This window comes from Puntigrus tetrazona, chromosome 4 (genome assembly GCF_018831695.1).
Source record: "Puntigrus tetrazona isolate hp1 chromosome 4, ASM1883169v1, whole genome shotgun sequence".
Taxonomy (NCBI): Eukaryota; Metazoa; Chordata; class Actinopteri; order Cypriniformes; family Cyprinidae; genus Puntigrus; species Puntigrus tetrazona.
This window is the reverse complement of record NC_056702.1, coordinates 4,413,947-4,429,589: the sequence shown is the minus strand read 5'-3', so window position 1 is coordinate 4,429,589 and position 15,643 is coordinate 4,413,947. Positions and strand designations below refer to the sequence as shown.

At 37.4% G+C, this 15,643-nt stretch overlaps 1 protein-coding gene across 1 annotated transcript; it reads right to left on the bottom strand.

The window, feature by feature from the left end:
- Positions 1-194: 194 nt before the first annotated feature.
- Positions 195-14,445, bottom strand: tspan12 (tetraspanin 12). Its single transcript, XM_043237894.1, is given in 9 exon segments — positions 195-1,236; positions 3,541-3,684; positions 4,178-4,230; positions 4,233-4,284; positions 5,953-6,018; positions 10,959-11,094; positions 12,761-12,843; positions 13,546-13,677; positions 13,975-14,445. Coding segments are annotated over 8 exon segments (897 nt in total). The 5' UTR covers positions 13,612-13,677; positions 13,975-14,445; the 3' UTR covers positions 195-939.
- Between the last annotated feature and the right edge of the window lie 1,198 nt (positions 14,446-15,643).

The following is a 15,643-nucleotide window of genomic DNA, read 5'->3' as shown; positions in this document are numbered from 1 at the left end:
AGATCTAAAACACTCATTAATGCACCAGTCCATATGAATCAAATCACAGAGCTGTTAAATTAAGACATGAAAACCCGCACAAATGTATCCTGGTATCTTCATAATGAGCTTTTAGCAGCAACATCATTCATTCCAACTGAAAAATCTCATTAAGACTTATCTATGTGTGATTTTTATGTATGTGTGTGTGTGTGTGTGTGTGTGTGTGTGTGTGTGTGTGTGTGTGTGTATGTGTGTGTATACGCACAGTATTTTTCCTGTCTTTTCACGATATGAACGGGTTGAGAAAAGCCAACGCAAACTGTTTTTGTTTTGCCTGTCACACTGTATATCTTCAAAATTGCCATGAACGCAAATGAAAATGCATTTGAACGTTCAAACATACGTTAAAATAGTACCACACAAGCGCAGAAAACAAGTCGGAGTGTTTGAAGTCCGCCGTAGCTTGGTGAAAAGGAATTGGTGAATTTTTCTGAACAAACTTGAGGTCAATTGTGTGAAGCGAATGTTAAAATATTGCCAATTTCAGACTACGATAAAAGATATCTCTTACAATCCTTGTCTTAAGTGGCAAAATAGTGGGCAAAATTGCAACTATGTCAGTGTAAGTGGTGAAGGAAGGAAGATTTAAGTGAAAACAGTTCATTCTAGAAACCTCCCTCTGGAGAATTCAAGTCCATAGAGACAGGGCCAGTGGCTTTATTTAGGAAGAACCCAGTAAATCCTCTTCATCTTCCATGTGATGACCACAAAAAAAGCCACTTTATCCACAGGTATATAAAGTTTTCTATAAAACCGTCTAAATCTTGTTATCCAGGCACCCAGAACTACTTCACATTCCACAAGGTCCATTTTCTGGTCCAGTTCACTGCTGTTCGATCCATTCAGTGTCAGTGTCCGCAGTGTTGAAGTAGCCCATGCGTCACCATGAAGTCACTGCTAGGAAAGCTGCTCCATCTCAAACTGGGTATGTCCGTTAGCAGGCGTGTTGGCCCAGGCTTCAGGCGCTCGTGGATGTGAGTGGCTGGGCTTCTGAGCATCTTCTGCAGAGCTGTGGATTAAAGCATCGGGGGATGCTGGGTCAGGTGGTTTGTGGTCGTAATAGAGAGCCCATAGAAGTGTCACAGTCAACGTCATGGCTAAGATCTGAGCCACGCCGATCGACACTCCCAAGAACCTCAACACTTGTAGCTGTTTAGTGCCCCGGATAAAACTGTAGATCTTCGGTCCACAGCCCTGTAGAAAACAAATTTTTTATTTGTATAAGAATTTTTTTTTAATTAACTAAAAACTGAAAAATATGGGGTCATTGATTACTTTTCTCTAATCATCTTGTGTTTTTTTAATTAATAATTATTTATTTTAAATTGCATTAAATTTATTTACATTTTTTGTTAGTATTATTATTATTTAATTTTATGTGTGTGGTTAAATTATCTTCCTATCTTGGATAAGTTTTCAAATCTGTTTGAAATGTTTCTTTACTGGTTTAATGAATCTCTAATAATGCTATTCCAAAGGGGAAAAAAGCATTAGCATTAGCTGCATTATTATTCTAGCGACATTATGGTACATAATGCCTGCTTTTCACCAGTCTTTTTTCTTTTTCTTTTTTTTAACCTTGGTTTCACTCAGAAATGATTCGGATTAATTCATTTAGCCAGATATGAATGAGTCATGACATTCAATTCAATGTGTAAAGTGTAAAAAAAGCTTTCACTATAGTTGTCCTTTCACATTAAACTGGTACATGTAAGAGTATTTTAACAGAAAATATTCACACTTCCGCTTTAACAGGTTGTTTTCAGGTTGTAACTCTCCCCTACATTTCTGCCAGCTCAACAGCTGCCGCGCTAATATGTGAGCGCTGTGACACATTCATCCGCTTGCGTGCGTGCCTGTGTGTTTTAGGTATTTCCTATGCTGAATTGTGGAAGGGGCAGGTAAACTATTTCCTGCTAGTGAGGGATTTATACTGTGGAGTAATTCCCCTGTCATCCACGTGGAAAGAGAGAAAAAGACAAAGAGACAGGAAGTGGGTGAGGATCAGTCTCCACACCCTCAGTCCTTCACTCCTGACTCTCCCTCTAGTGATCAATGTTCCTGTCTGATTCAACAAAGCCCTTCTTTCACTCTACTGCTGTGGGATCTGTCTGAAAGCCTGAGCTCTGCTGGCTGCTTGACAACAAACACAGTGTTTATAATGTTTACACTCTGTTGTTCTAGCTATCGTTCTATCTATCTACCGTTATGTCTATCATTATATGGTTCTATCTATCTATCTATCTATCTATCTATCTATCTATCTATCTATCTATCTATCTATCTATCGTTATGTCTATTGTTATGTCTATCGTTATATGGTTCTATCTACTGTTCTATCTATATCTATCTCGTTCTATCTATTGTTCTGTGTATCTATTTATATATATATCTATCTATCTATCTATCTTGTTCTATCGATCTATCTTTCTATCTCTCTCATTCTATCATTCTATCTATCTACCGTTATGTCTATCATTATATGGATCTATCTATCTATCTATCTATCTATTTACCATTCTATCATTTTATATCATCCTACCATTCTATATATCATTGTCTATGGTTTTATCTATTGTTCTGTCATTCTATCTATCTATCTCTCTATCTATCAGCTCATTTTATCTTATAAACCTCTAAACTTCAAAGATTTTTAAACATTTTCAAACCCTTCAAAGACTGAAGTATGGTGAGGCAGATGAGTCACAGACAGGGCAGGGGGCATGATGAGACTGTGCTGGGTTTGTCCTGGGTGGTGTGTTTTGGTACTCAACACACAGGTGCGTCTCTGCGCTACGTGACTGACTTTAATTGCACTGCTGGAGTCGCTCATAACATTCACTGGCAATACAGCTTGATTAGACACGCGCTCAGCAGGTGAGTGAATCTCTCCACTGTCTGGCCTCATTTTTACAAAGTCAACTGCAAAGTCATATTTTAATTAGGGCTGTCAATCAATTAAAATTAATCAAATGAATGGCATGCTATTCCACACGTATCAATATTTGATGGGAAAAACTCCTAAAATTAAAATGACATTTTTGTGACAGATGAGTAAATGAATGAACAGACATTGCAAGAAATGGCATAAGAAGTCTTTTTATCTATCTGTCCAGTCTATACTTTAAACAATGCTTTCTAATTGTTTGTGTGTATACATATGCAGACGGAAAATCTTTGTCTGTTGCAGCATGACTTTCACGAGACACCACTGGATCACATAAGACCTTTCATGTTGGTACATTTATGACTTTCATTATTATACCCTTCACATGTAGAAATTACATCACCTTCACTTTAACGTTCAACTGTCTTGCCACAAGTCTAAATAATTTCAAACCATGTTGGACTGATCAAATCAGCCAGTATACATATCAATTAAACAAATACATTTACTCATTTTGTATAAGAGTAATAATAAACAACAAAACCATCAACCTATCTGGCCTAGAGGAATAATACAAACATTTTGGGGGTACAACATCAAAATAAGCTCACCTCCTGGTAAAGGTCACTGAGGTCATGGTAGTGGGCGTGGCGGGCACATCCTGGATACTGATTGGAGCAGCAGGAGTCGGGTGGCCACTCCATCTCTGTCATCTCCAGCCAATCAGTGAAGTAGATCACTCCACAACACTTCAGCTGTAAGGCAGGTAGGAAAATTCAGTTATTCAGTTATTGTTATTCATACGTAAGCATTAATATGTAACATTTACAAGCACAATGTATAGTGATAGTTCCACATTTTATGTAATATAGATGGAAAATTGGTAATTGACAGTGATGTTTTCATAATATATGCATTCTGAATTGCAGTTGGCCTGTATATTCCTTGTCTCGGTTGAAAATCCCATTTTTTATCTGCAGCAATCAACAAACAAAAGCAATATGTCAGAGAACCAACATTATTCATAATATACAATGGCAGGCTTATTAGAGATCTAAACTGGGAAGAAAACTATAGAAGAAATGCGGAAAACAAAAGGATTGGTGTTTTTCAGATGACTAAATGGCTTCGCTCAGCAATTTCGCTTTCAGTGACAAGACTAGAATTACTCAACCCCGTTAAATGTTGCATTGCGGCTGGTTTGGTGTTAGACGAGCCGCTATCCTGCCGATGATTTCGACCTCTCACCTCTGTTTGTATAGAGTTCCAGGCATGTGTGAGCCACTGGTAGCGCTGCAAGCGAAATGAGGCATACGTGACTTCAGACTAATCATATCAGACCTCTGTACCATGGGCTGAAGAGAGAAAGAGAGTGGGAGTTATGGAGAAATACGCAGCAAAATCATTTCACAATTTCAAAAGCCTTGTATTTGTCCATTGTGATTTCGTAATCACATAAAATCAATTCCCCACATGCTCAGTAATTACGTTTTCTAAATAACAAAAACAACGTGATTCCCAGGCTGTTTAAAGCACCATCCACTTGCCCACACTTCCAATCTCTTATGACCAGTTTATTGGCCAGTTATGAAATGCCCTATTCACGAGTGTCTGTACAAGTGTTGTTCATACGCTAGATGGCATTTTACAATCCAGCCCCCATGAGACACTTCTGTTTTCACACCTCAGAAACCATCGTGAGGGGCATATGATAAGTACCCATGATGCCTAGGGCTAGATGTGTCATCTCAGCAGAACTGGCTAAAGCTTTTCAGTTTAAAGTCGACATGAAATTACAATTAATTAATATACTTTATTAATACGTATTCCTGGCCTTGTTTTGAGTGATTCATGGTGCATGTTATTCTTATTATTCTGTTTAAAAAAAAAGTAATCCAAAAGGTTTTTTGGGGTTTTTTTTAAAAAAACTGACTCTAAAATATGGTGCGTGATAGTAGATATATTACAGTTTATTGCATATATTACATTAGATTATCTTAATGTATTAAATACTAATTTAGACTTTTAAAGTTATTTTTCCATTTTTTTAACTCCTAACCTATGATCTTTATACATTTATGAAATTTATACAGCCCACTAAATACTAAATGATTATTAAGTCCCGGCCTTCATTTTTTTCCCCCAATAATACTCATATAAAAAATATCCTGATCATCAACTGAAAACTAAAAAAATGCTTTAAGCGAGAATAAAATAGATTTCTTTAAAAGCAGAGGCCGTTAAATTTTTGCGAAAATCATCAAAAAATGCTGGCTAATAAATTTAATCAAAAACGCTGGTGGGGAAAGAGTTAAATACAACACATCGGATGGGAAATAAGATTGCGCATTTCATTTCATGTTGACTTTAAGCCAAGTAAAGCTGAAGTGGATACACTGTTGATTCAAACGGCTAACATGTAACCAAGCCAGGTGCGCTGGAGTAAACAAGCTCATTGCCCACACACAGGGGTCACATTAGGCCACGACAGCACAATAGGACAATCACACCCAGCAAAGCTTTTCAGGTTGTTGATAAGAGCGTGTCTTCAAGCAGTAGCTGTGTATGTCTGAATGAGAGAAGCTAGATTAAAGCCAGGTGTGTGTGATCTCTTTCCCCGGAGGTGCTCCTTATCTCTCGTATCCCCGGGCTTACACAAGCAGATGCTACCTGCAATGCCTTTCCCCCTTTTCTGATCAAATCTTTTACCCAGCAATGATCAGAGACAGGTTTCTGTAAAGCCTGATGCTAATCGTGCTTCGAGAGCCGACCAGAGCATTTACATACATGACTCCACCCGCACATAAATAAACATAAACGCTCTGCTTATTAACTCCCTCAAAAGGAAATGTGCTAGAGCCGGGCTTTTGAAGTCATAATAGTTAAGATTAGATCGTAAGCAGGCGGCTTAGAAATCGGATCCTCATTCCAGCGCTCCTGGGAACGGCCGTGCGGCGGCCATGTTGTTGACGTGAGAGAGGGGGAGAGGGAAGGCATTCCTGTTTATTCATAGTATCACGCACCTCGTCGTACGTCCACACTCCGCTGGCCAGCTCCACGCAGAATATCACCATCAGACTGCCAAAATACTGCGAACACACACACAGATTGGTTTGGTTAAATATATCCTCTGAAACAATAGGGCTGAGGAAAGGTGTTGATGATCACACATTGAGAAAGGAGGGTAAATGCGTGTGTGTTTGTTAAGGTATGCTGGGATCTGAGGTCTGGTTTGTCTCTCGGGTCGTCTCCTGGGAGTTCTGCGTAATTGTGACAGGCTGTTTGTTGCAGTACGCAGTAGTTTTTGTGCAAAATATGCAAATATAGCAAATCATAATGTATGTCATTGTACAAAAACTTGACATAAACTGTCATTAAACTATTATTAAATTAAAGTATTAAATAATCACAATTCCATAATTGTTCAATTCAAGATTCATTTTTTTTCCACATTTATGTATTGATATAATCAATACATAACATTATATATATATATATATATATATATATATATATATATATATATATATATATATATATATATATATAATTAAAAAGTATATTTTAGATATTTTTTAATATATGATAATATATTTTTAAGTATGGGGCAATGATTAATTGCATCCAAAATAAAGTTTTATATGTATATTTAAGAAAAATCTTTTTAAAATATTAAATATATTTTTATATGTTATATGATAATTTATATACTGTATGTGTGTGTTTATATATAGAGAGAGAGCATTTAGCATGCACAAATACTAATATGTTATTTAATATAATTACACATTTAAATATATATTATTTAAATTATCTAACTTTTTTTAAAACAAATAAAACTGCCCTTAATATTATTGCAAGCAACTTTTTGTATGTGTAGTAGTGTGCAGTGATTCATTTATTTTAAATATCATTTTATAAATTGTTGTTTATATAACATTGTTTATTCAGCAAGTCACAGTTATCAGAATATAATGAGAACATAATAAAAATGTAGCCTATATTACTATTTGAATTTTCTCGCCAAAAAATATATATGTAGTATGTAGTACAGATGCACAGAATGAACATGGCAAAAGAGAATCAAAACGCTCAAGGCTCTTTTTGCAGATGCACAGATTTTGTCTTTAGGGCCCTGCGAACTAACGCATCAATCTCATCTCCTCCTGTTTCTCAAAATCCCTTTAACATGTACATAGTTCTCCTCTGCTGAACACACACTTTGAGAGAGATTATCAAGATGAATGAGAGTGTTAGGAGCCGTGTTCAGAGCAGACCCCCGTCTGACAGCTTGTTTATTTGGGGAGACTCTAAATATTTGTGGCTGTTCTACCGCTGTGTTAGCATTTCAGTCCGTTTGGTCTGTCAGGCGCCTGCCACGAAAAAAAAATGACAACCTTTTCTCTTCGCACTCGTCCCTGCTAATATCTGCGGTTCAGATATGTCCAGGGTGAACTCGTAACCTCTGGAAGTTCCCAGCGAGCTGGCTCATCTGCAAACGCGCACATATTTTTCTCAGGGTAAGAGAGGTTACATTCTCTCGGCGACCCCTCGGTTTATTGATTTGTTGAGAGTTCTACTTTTCCTCTTTCGCATTTTTTTGGCTTTTACTGTTTCAGAAAACAGGACACGTCGAGATGGATGGATTTCCTTTTCGCCGGAACAATTTACACCCCCTTTATCACTTAGTCATGCAAACAGACAGAGAGCGAGTCGATTATTAAGTCGTATCGGATTTGTTTGGACAGATGGCTACTGTTAATGTCATTAAACTGCTGCTTTTGGGTTTGCTTACGGTTAAGAGAATTGAACAGACTGTGCTGTGGACATGAATGACACCTCAAATTATGTGATTTATGGAGTGCTATGCACAATATATCGGTACCGTATTGATTATTGGCCAACAATGGCCTTGATTGATTGATACTGAACATTACGCACATCGTCTGGACAAAGTAGAAACGCACAGTATTATTATATAAGCAGCATTTTTTAATCTAAAAAATACGTATATCCTACAAATACGTATGCTATTAGGTCAACCACAAGAATAACTTGTCTATGGTTTCATTTTACATTTTTTTGGGCCATTTATTTTGTCTTACTGATGCATGTTTATTTATGTGACTTATGTTGTTAACATATACAGTATTTATATGGTTTACTAGCACTGTTTTGCCTGCTCCCTTCCATAATGTTCCTAAATATGAGTGTTACTCTTTATATTACAGTCCTGCAAAGATGACAGAATATTATTCACAAATGCTGATTTTGGATTAATGTGAGCATAGCCTTACATTTCTCGCTATCTCTAGATGTTTAATATGAAGTTCTCTCTGCTTTCATGATCTCCCAGTCACCTTCTTTGTGTTTGAGTTCATGTGTGTGTGTGTGTGTGTGTGTGTGTGTGTTGAGCCAGGTCGCAGCACTCGGTGAGAGCGCTGCTGGTGAATAGAGCGACCACGTAACCCAAGCGCCTCTCCTCTCTTCATGTCTTCCCTCTCTCCTCCTGGATTGGTTTACCTATTGTATCTTAGCCAGATAATATTGTTTGTCGCCGAGCCGCTGGGTAACACAAGCCCGCCGGTGCAGAGAGGAGAGGAAAAAGGCTCCTGAGGAGATGAATGGAGACCCAGAGAGAGGAGGAGGGAGAGAGATGGGCCAAGGAGTCCCAGAAAACAGGCCCAGTCTGGGTCAGCAGACGGGAACCCCACACACCTGGGACAGAGAGCGCTCTCCTCCCCCTCCACGCTGGGATTTCTTCAATTCATTGTCATAAAACTTCTAAATGTTGAATAGCCTACTGATACAGAATTTAAAAGGGTGACCGACTGCATAGAAAACAGGATTATCCTTGCTTTTTTGAAATAAAACAGTCTAGTGTGTTTACAAAAGCTGGAAAATGGTAACTGACAAGTATGTCAACACTTTTCTTAATCTTATTTACCAGATCTTTGTTAAAAAAAAAAAAAATAAATAAATTACAGTGTGTTTGCAAATGCTGCTTTTTATTTTGTATCTTTTTATTATTATTAAAGTGTTTTTTTATTAAATAAATACAAAATTAAAATGAAAGTAAATTAACTTTCTAATTTTATTGCAAGCAGTATTAACAATGGACATTGCTAAAATTATATATATATATATATATATATATATATATATATATATATATATATAGATAGATAGATAGATAGATAGATAGATAGATATCGATAATGATAATTAATAAAACATTAATAATAATGTGACTTTCACCGAAGGGGAAGGGAGCAGCCTGGACCATTCTTAAATATCTTGCTTTTCTGTTCTGCATCAAATGGGTTTGTAACATACAAGTGAGTATATGATGACAGATTTTCTTCTTTTTTCTTTTTTTCGGAATGGACTGTCATTTTAAAGTAGGAAAAACAGCCTGTTTAATTTTAAGGGTCAGATAGAGGGTGATTTTCTTCCTCCCTCCCCAAATCATTTATATCATCTGTGCTAACAGCCTGTCAAATCTTGCAATTTCACAAGTCATAATGTCACCAACATATCCGTCTAAACACACAAAAATCTCTCACAATGGCTATAACTATGTGCCCTCTATTTGGCTCTTCTAGACGCTCCATCATGTTGAGTGATGTGCAGTGCTTACACATTACTGCTGTCTAACTCTTTGTTTCAGAGATGCAGGAGCTTTATGGCCTTCATAACCTATAGAGCAAGTTGCGACAAGCATCTGAGGCGGTTATTATCATCTGACACGGATAACTAGACGCAGGGTGCACCGTAACATCTAATATAAGAAAGATATGGACTTGTAGTACACAGTTCTGAGATGACTGACACTGATGAAACATTGATGTCTGCAGTAGGGTCAAATCTGCATGAAACTGCATTTAACTTCTATAATAAGACACATTTCTAAGTGAAAATAATATTTGGTGGGAAATAGCGGTGGCAGGATTACCGTTGATATGTTCATCGGGATTTGATTCGAATATGAATGTTATTAGTTGGTGAACATTTTCTGCCTGTAAGTCTTCCGTAACATCAACATAAAAGATTATGGAAAATGTAACAATATAACGAAATCTAACCATTTTAATGTTATGATGTCTTTGAAGTCAACATGCTGAGCTATTATTGCATGCTGCACAGCTTATGGAGCATGATCATTACGTGCTATTAAAAAAGCAAAAACATTCAAATGTAAAACAAAAATGTATTTCTAAATAAATTGGAAAAAAATACTTCTACTAGTACTGGTAATAATAATAATGCTAATTTAAATTTATTTGAATTTAACATTTGAATGCACGATTTATGAATTCTCTTTTGTTTGTTTATATATATGTGTGTGTGTGTGTGTGTGTGTGTGTGTGTGTGTGGTGTGGGTGTGAGACCCTGGGGCATATCTGTTGCAATAGCCAAATCTTTTATGCCAAAAATCATTAGGACATTAAGTAAAGATGTTTCATGAATATATTTAGTAAATTTCCTTACCATCAATATCTACAAATTTAACCTTCGTTGCACAGAAAAGAGCTGCCTGGACACTTTATTAAATATATTTCTTTGCATTCCACATCAGATTCAAAAAGCAAATTACCTTTAAATTTCAGTGAATTAGAAGTGAGCGACATTTTAATTACCTTTTTCATAGTCTAAATAGACTATATAAAGGCCATTTCACAATCCAATCAGGTACCAATGAAAAAAAATCGTCTCATCAAATAAATTGAGTCAGAAAGGCATCACACTGGACAAGAGGATGGCTGAGGAAGACTGGATCTCTCTCTCTCTCTCTGCTCCCCTCTAGTGTGTGAAGTGAAGACGCGGCGGTCTCAGAGGAGATGCGTGGATAAAGAAAGCATGACTTGTTGGAATCTGGTCTGAGGGTGGTTGGGGCCAACAGCATCACTGCCAGCTAAACTTAAAATATTCTCGGTACACAAAACCACACACATTCCAACCCGCACAATGTTCCTGCTGTCCTCGTCTTTTGTTTGTGTGCGTCTCTTCCCTTCCCAGTTCTACTTACCCAAGACAGTAGGAGCAGATTGCACTTGAGCGTGCCGCAGTAGCCCACCATAGCCACGATGATTAGAAAACAGCACACGGCGATGACGACAGGATGGACGACGGGGGAGTATGTGAGAACGGCTGCCTCCTCCAGCCTGAGGGAAGGAGACGGAGAGAAAGAGGGAGAGTCATTTGTTGGCAGGCCTTTTGTTTATTTATCCGTCCATCCTGTTCACTTGTCTCTTCCTCCTCTCATAGAGCAGCATATTTAAGTAATACACCAGTTGCAAATAAACTGTGATTATACTCTGTAGGAATGCATGCTCTCTCTTCCTGTTTCTTGCTGTCTCTATATCTGTCCGGCTTGCTTTCGCTCCAGTTCTCTAAGATGCAACACTGTTTTTAAGATGCAACGCTACATTTTTTAAGGACTTGTCTGGGTTCGGTACGCATTATGCTCAAACGATAACTTTTGTGGCATCATTTTTGCACCGCAATCGCAACCAAAAAATTACCACTTGTATCAAAAGCGCAAAAATCAGTTTACAGCGAGACGCTCACAGTGGAGGCCAGTCTGTAAGCATTCAAATATTGTGAATTTCAGTAGTATGATGTAAACTGCGCATGTAAACATGATTTACCTGTGGGAAAAAAATGCTAGCCTTTTCTGTGTAAACCACGTCCATTTGCCGTGATGATGTAGTACCAGAAACCCTAAAATGACTATGAAATAATGTAAACACATTTACTTTTTAACAGAAGAATGAAAGTGTTTTTAGAAAATTAAAAGCTGCATGTCTCTTGTTCTTAAACCTCTGAAAATGGGCCTTTGGATTTATTACCATAACACCTAGCTTTGATTTTATAATTGAAAAAAAAAATTATGATAGAGTCAATTAATTATTACTATTTCATGTAAACAATTTCTGTTTCTGTTGAGTGTATTGAATGGATTTTTAAATATATTAATGAGAAAAAATTTATATATTTTTTTTTAATAATAATAATAATAATTTAAATATTTTTATGTTTTAAATAATAATTTTAATATTTTGTTATGCAAAATATAAAAAATATTATATAATATTTTCTATATTTTTATTTTCTAAAATTATATAATAAAATGATTACTTGATGAAGAGCTCAACTTTGAATATTTCTGAATATCTAATTAATGATCACACATATCTGTATAAATCGGAAGTGTTCTACTCTAGTTGATATCCTATTACGTTTCATTCTGCAGAGATGAGATTTTTACAGTCATGGAAGAAGGGTTGATTCAGCGTGTTACTGCAGTGCAACTCTGGAAAATCTATTCATTGTGTACAATCAGGTTTTAACACAATTTTCTCTCTGTTGATCCCCATTCATGTGATGATGTGAGTCACAGAGGCCTCGGTAACGACTCAGTAACGTTATAATACACACCTGGGTGATAAATTGCTTTTTGTCAACACTAATTAGATATCACTCTCCTCCGAGATAATATTGATACTTTTGGGATTTTTCTTCCAGTTTTGCTGAGTTTTCCTTTAATGCTTGAAAGGATTTGGGAGGGATCTCTACAGAATTACAAAACATAAACAAATAAATGGTTCTCAAACCAGGCCCTGTCACAACTGGCGACTTAATATATTTATCTGACTTCTTCCCCAGAACTGCACACCTCGTTCATGCTTGTAATTACCTCCTATGCTCGAGGCAATTTGATCCAGACTGGTTGAAAAGTGGGAAAACAGTAAATTAGACCTTTACACGGACCACTGCCCTGAATGAAAGGATTTTACGGCTCACACCTGTCCGTCCGCTACCACTCACCTGGTGTCAGCGGTTAAGGTGAGCACATTGTTCAGGTGATCCCTGAGGCAGGCGGACACTCCCAGCACACACAGGGCCATAAGCTTAGGAGGAAAAAAAAAGAGAAGAACACATGAAGGTACTTGAACCGCAATTAACGTGGATATTATTTTTGACAAAGATAATGCGCTCAAGCAAACTTTTTACAAAAACATTCCAAAAAAGATTGATTTTTTTGGAGACCTACGAAAGAAAAAAGGTCCATAGGTGAACTAATATGTAGCGTTTTTTCGAACATGTAGTTGTAAGTGGGTTAAAAAGATGCACCTTTTAGCTTTTGTATATTAGGACATTGCCCTAGTAACAGCTTTGTGCAGCATTTTTCCCCTCTGAGTGTATTTAAAAAAACAAGTAAGCATCACATGGATCTGTATTTGTGTACTTGGTTGGCTTGGAAACCTATTTAGGTCCTGTGCTGTGTTTGACATGCTGCAATATTAGTGGCTTGGGTTTAGTTTGCCCTACGCAGGCATTCTTGGTCTAAAAACACACCCCGGTGCTTATCACATTTAATTCCCTAAAAATAGCGCCCGGCAGAATGTGAGCTGTTCGCAATTCCAACATAGCTGGGATACAGGCTGTCCCGTGGAGGCTCTACATAAAGATAACATAGGATGGGGAGGGAGGGAACACAGATTGCGCGTGTGGCTGTTGCGCGTCTTGGAGAGCGCCGAGCGCACAGCAGCACCGTGCCATGTAACGTGAGCGCCCGCCCGGCCACCTGCTCCGACTTGGACTCGTCTTACCCAGAAGAGAAAGTTGAGCGCGTAGAGCAGACAGCGCAGACACTTCACCGAATCCTCCCGGGCCATTCTGAGCGCAACAACTGCTCGCCAAAAGACCTCATTTTAACTTCTGCCACCACTGCACCATAACCGCTGAGGAGGAGAAAAAAAAGTTAGTTTGAATCACTTTTAAAAGTTTAACAATCATACAGCTTGCTTGAGATGACATGTCGCTGCAGAAACCAATCTAACGCTGATCTCCCAGACTATCCAGACTGAACTTTGATTCATTTTAAAGAGTGTTTTCACACCCTGCTAAAAATCTGCTTAAACTGTCTAAGACCAGCTAGCCAGGCTGTGGACTCAGCCACCTAAGAACATCTCAAGACCAGCTAAGTGCATCCTAGATAAGACCATCTGAAGATGTTTTAGAGATTTTTGAAATCATACCATGTCATAAGTCCTCGTGCGCGTTCAGCGCGCATCCAGAACGTCTTGAAATGCTCTTATAAATATAATATCCGTGGGACGTTTAGGAAGCAACGTGATTTTGAAAAGAGCAGGTTGCAACTCTCTTCTCTCCAGCGGCAATTTCACACCATATATAATTATAATAATAAGCTAATAATAATCCCTGGAGTATCCAAAAAAGGAACACGCTCAAAGTTTGGAAGGCATTACACAGACGATCCCTTTATATTTTGTCCAGCATTGAAGTTGCAGGAAACTCCTCAAACTTAGTTGCGTCTGCAATCGAAAATCATACTTCTATTCCTAACGGAGCTGCGCGCAACAGTCGGGCGTTTTCGCTGCGATCCATTCACTGCCACTGTCATTCCAGGCGTTATATACTCCAGTCAGGGCCAGCTGTGTGCACCTCGCCTTTCCACAAGTGTTGTGTTTAACTTGTGCATGTAAGAGACTTTCACTCCAAACTAGCGAGTGTCATCCGGAGCAGCGGTGCCTCCGGGTCCTAAAGGCAAACTCCGGGTCATCATATGCATCCTGATTATGGCAAGCCGTTTTAATATTATAACTGTAGACCAACTAGCGTCTACATGAACAGGCCTATTATATGCACCAGGGAAGCGAATTTATGCAACCGAATTAGACAAAAGGAAAGAAAGAAAAGGAAAACTTATATTTAAAATGTTTAAAATATCAAAAAAGGTCTTTATAGCTCACAAGTTAGACTTTAATCTCACAGGTCTGAAATATAAACTCACGAATGCAAGAAAAAATTATGGTATAAAAAGTTTTTTGTGTATTTTTGCCATTGAATTCTATGAATCTATGGTTCAGATATAAACTATTTACTTCAGAATAGTGAATATTGTAATTGTTGCTACTAGTTTTACAGGTACTGCTACAAGTTGACTTTCCAGTGGGTCCATTTATAAAGCATACATAAAATTAGATTTGATCCTAAAAATCCATGCATTTCATCCTACATCAAAATTTAGGGGTAAAAAAAAAATCTGAATTTCATCAATTTCATAAACATGTTTGTATATGCCAACTCTAGAGCATGTATATTATATTATATATTATAGTATATTATAGTGCCATATATTAATGAATAACAACAATCCAGTATCGTTTATGAAGATGTAAAGATCACAAAACAATCATAATATGAATTATTATGCACCCGCTGTATTTGTACAATTAGGAACAAATCTGTGCCTGCTCATTTTTCGGTGCCTTATATTAATTCTAATGTCATTCTACCCACTTAATCTGTTTCTATGCTCATTACAAATGCATGCATCAGCAGTGCTTGGCATGTTTCCAGATCCCCGCCTCTGTGATATCATATGCCGGGGTGAAAAGGTCAGATCTGATGGGCGTATTATTGTCTTGAGAAAGACTGTCACAATCTGCTTTGTCTGGGAATGTGTTGATGAATATTACTATGCCACAGCTATCTGGCATTACTATTCATGTCCAAATAAATATTCATTTACCAAAGCTATTGAATCCAAAACATTGGGCAAGGAAAAGACTTAACCTTTACATTGATTATGATTGTATAGTGGCGTATTAGAGCACTTCATTAGTTCTCTCACTAAGTGGCCTATTCTTACACTCGGGGTTTAAATATTAATAGTTATGCTAT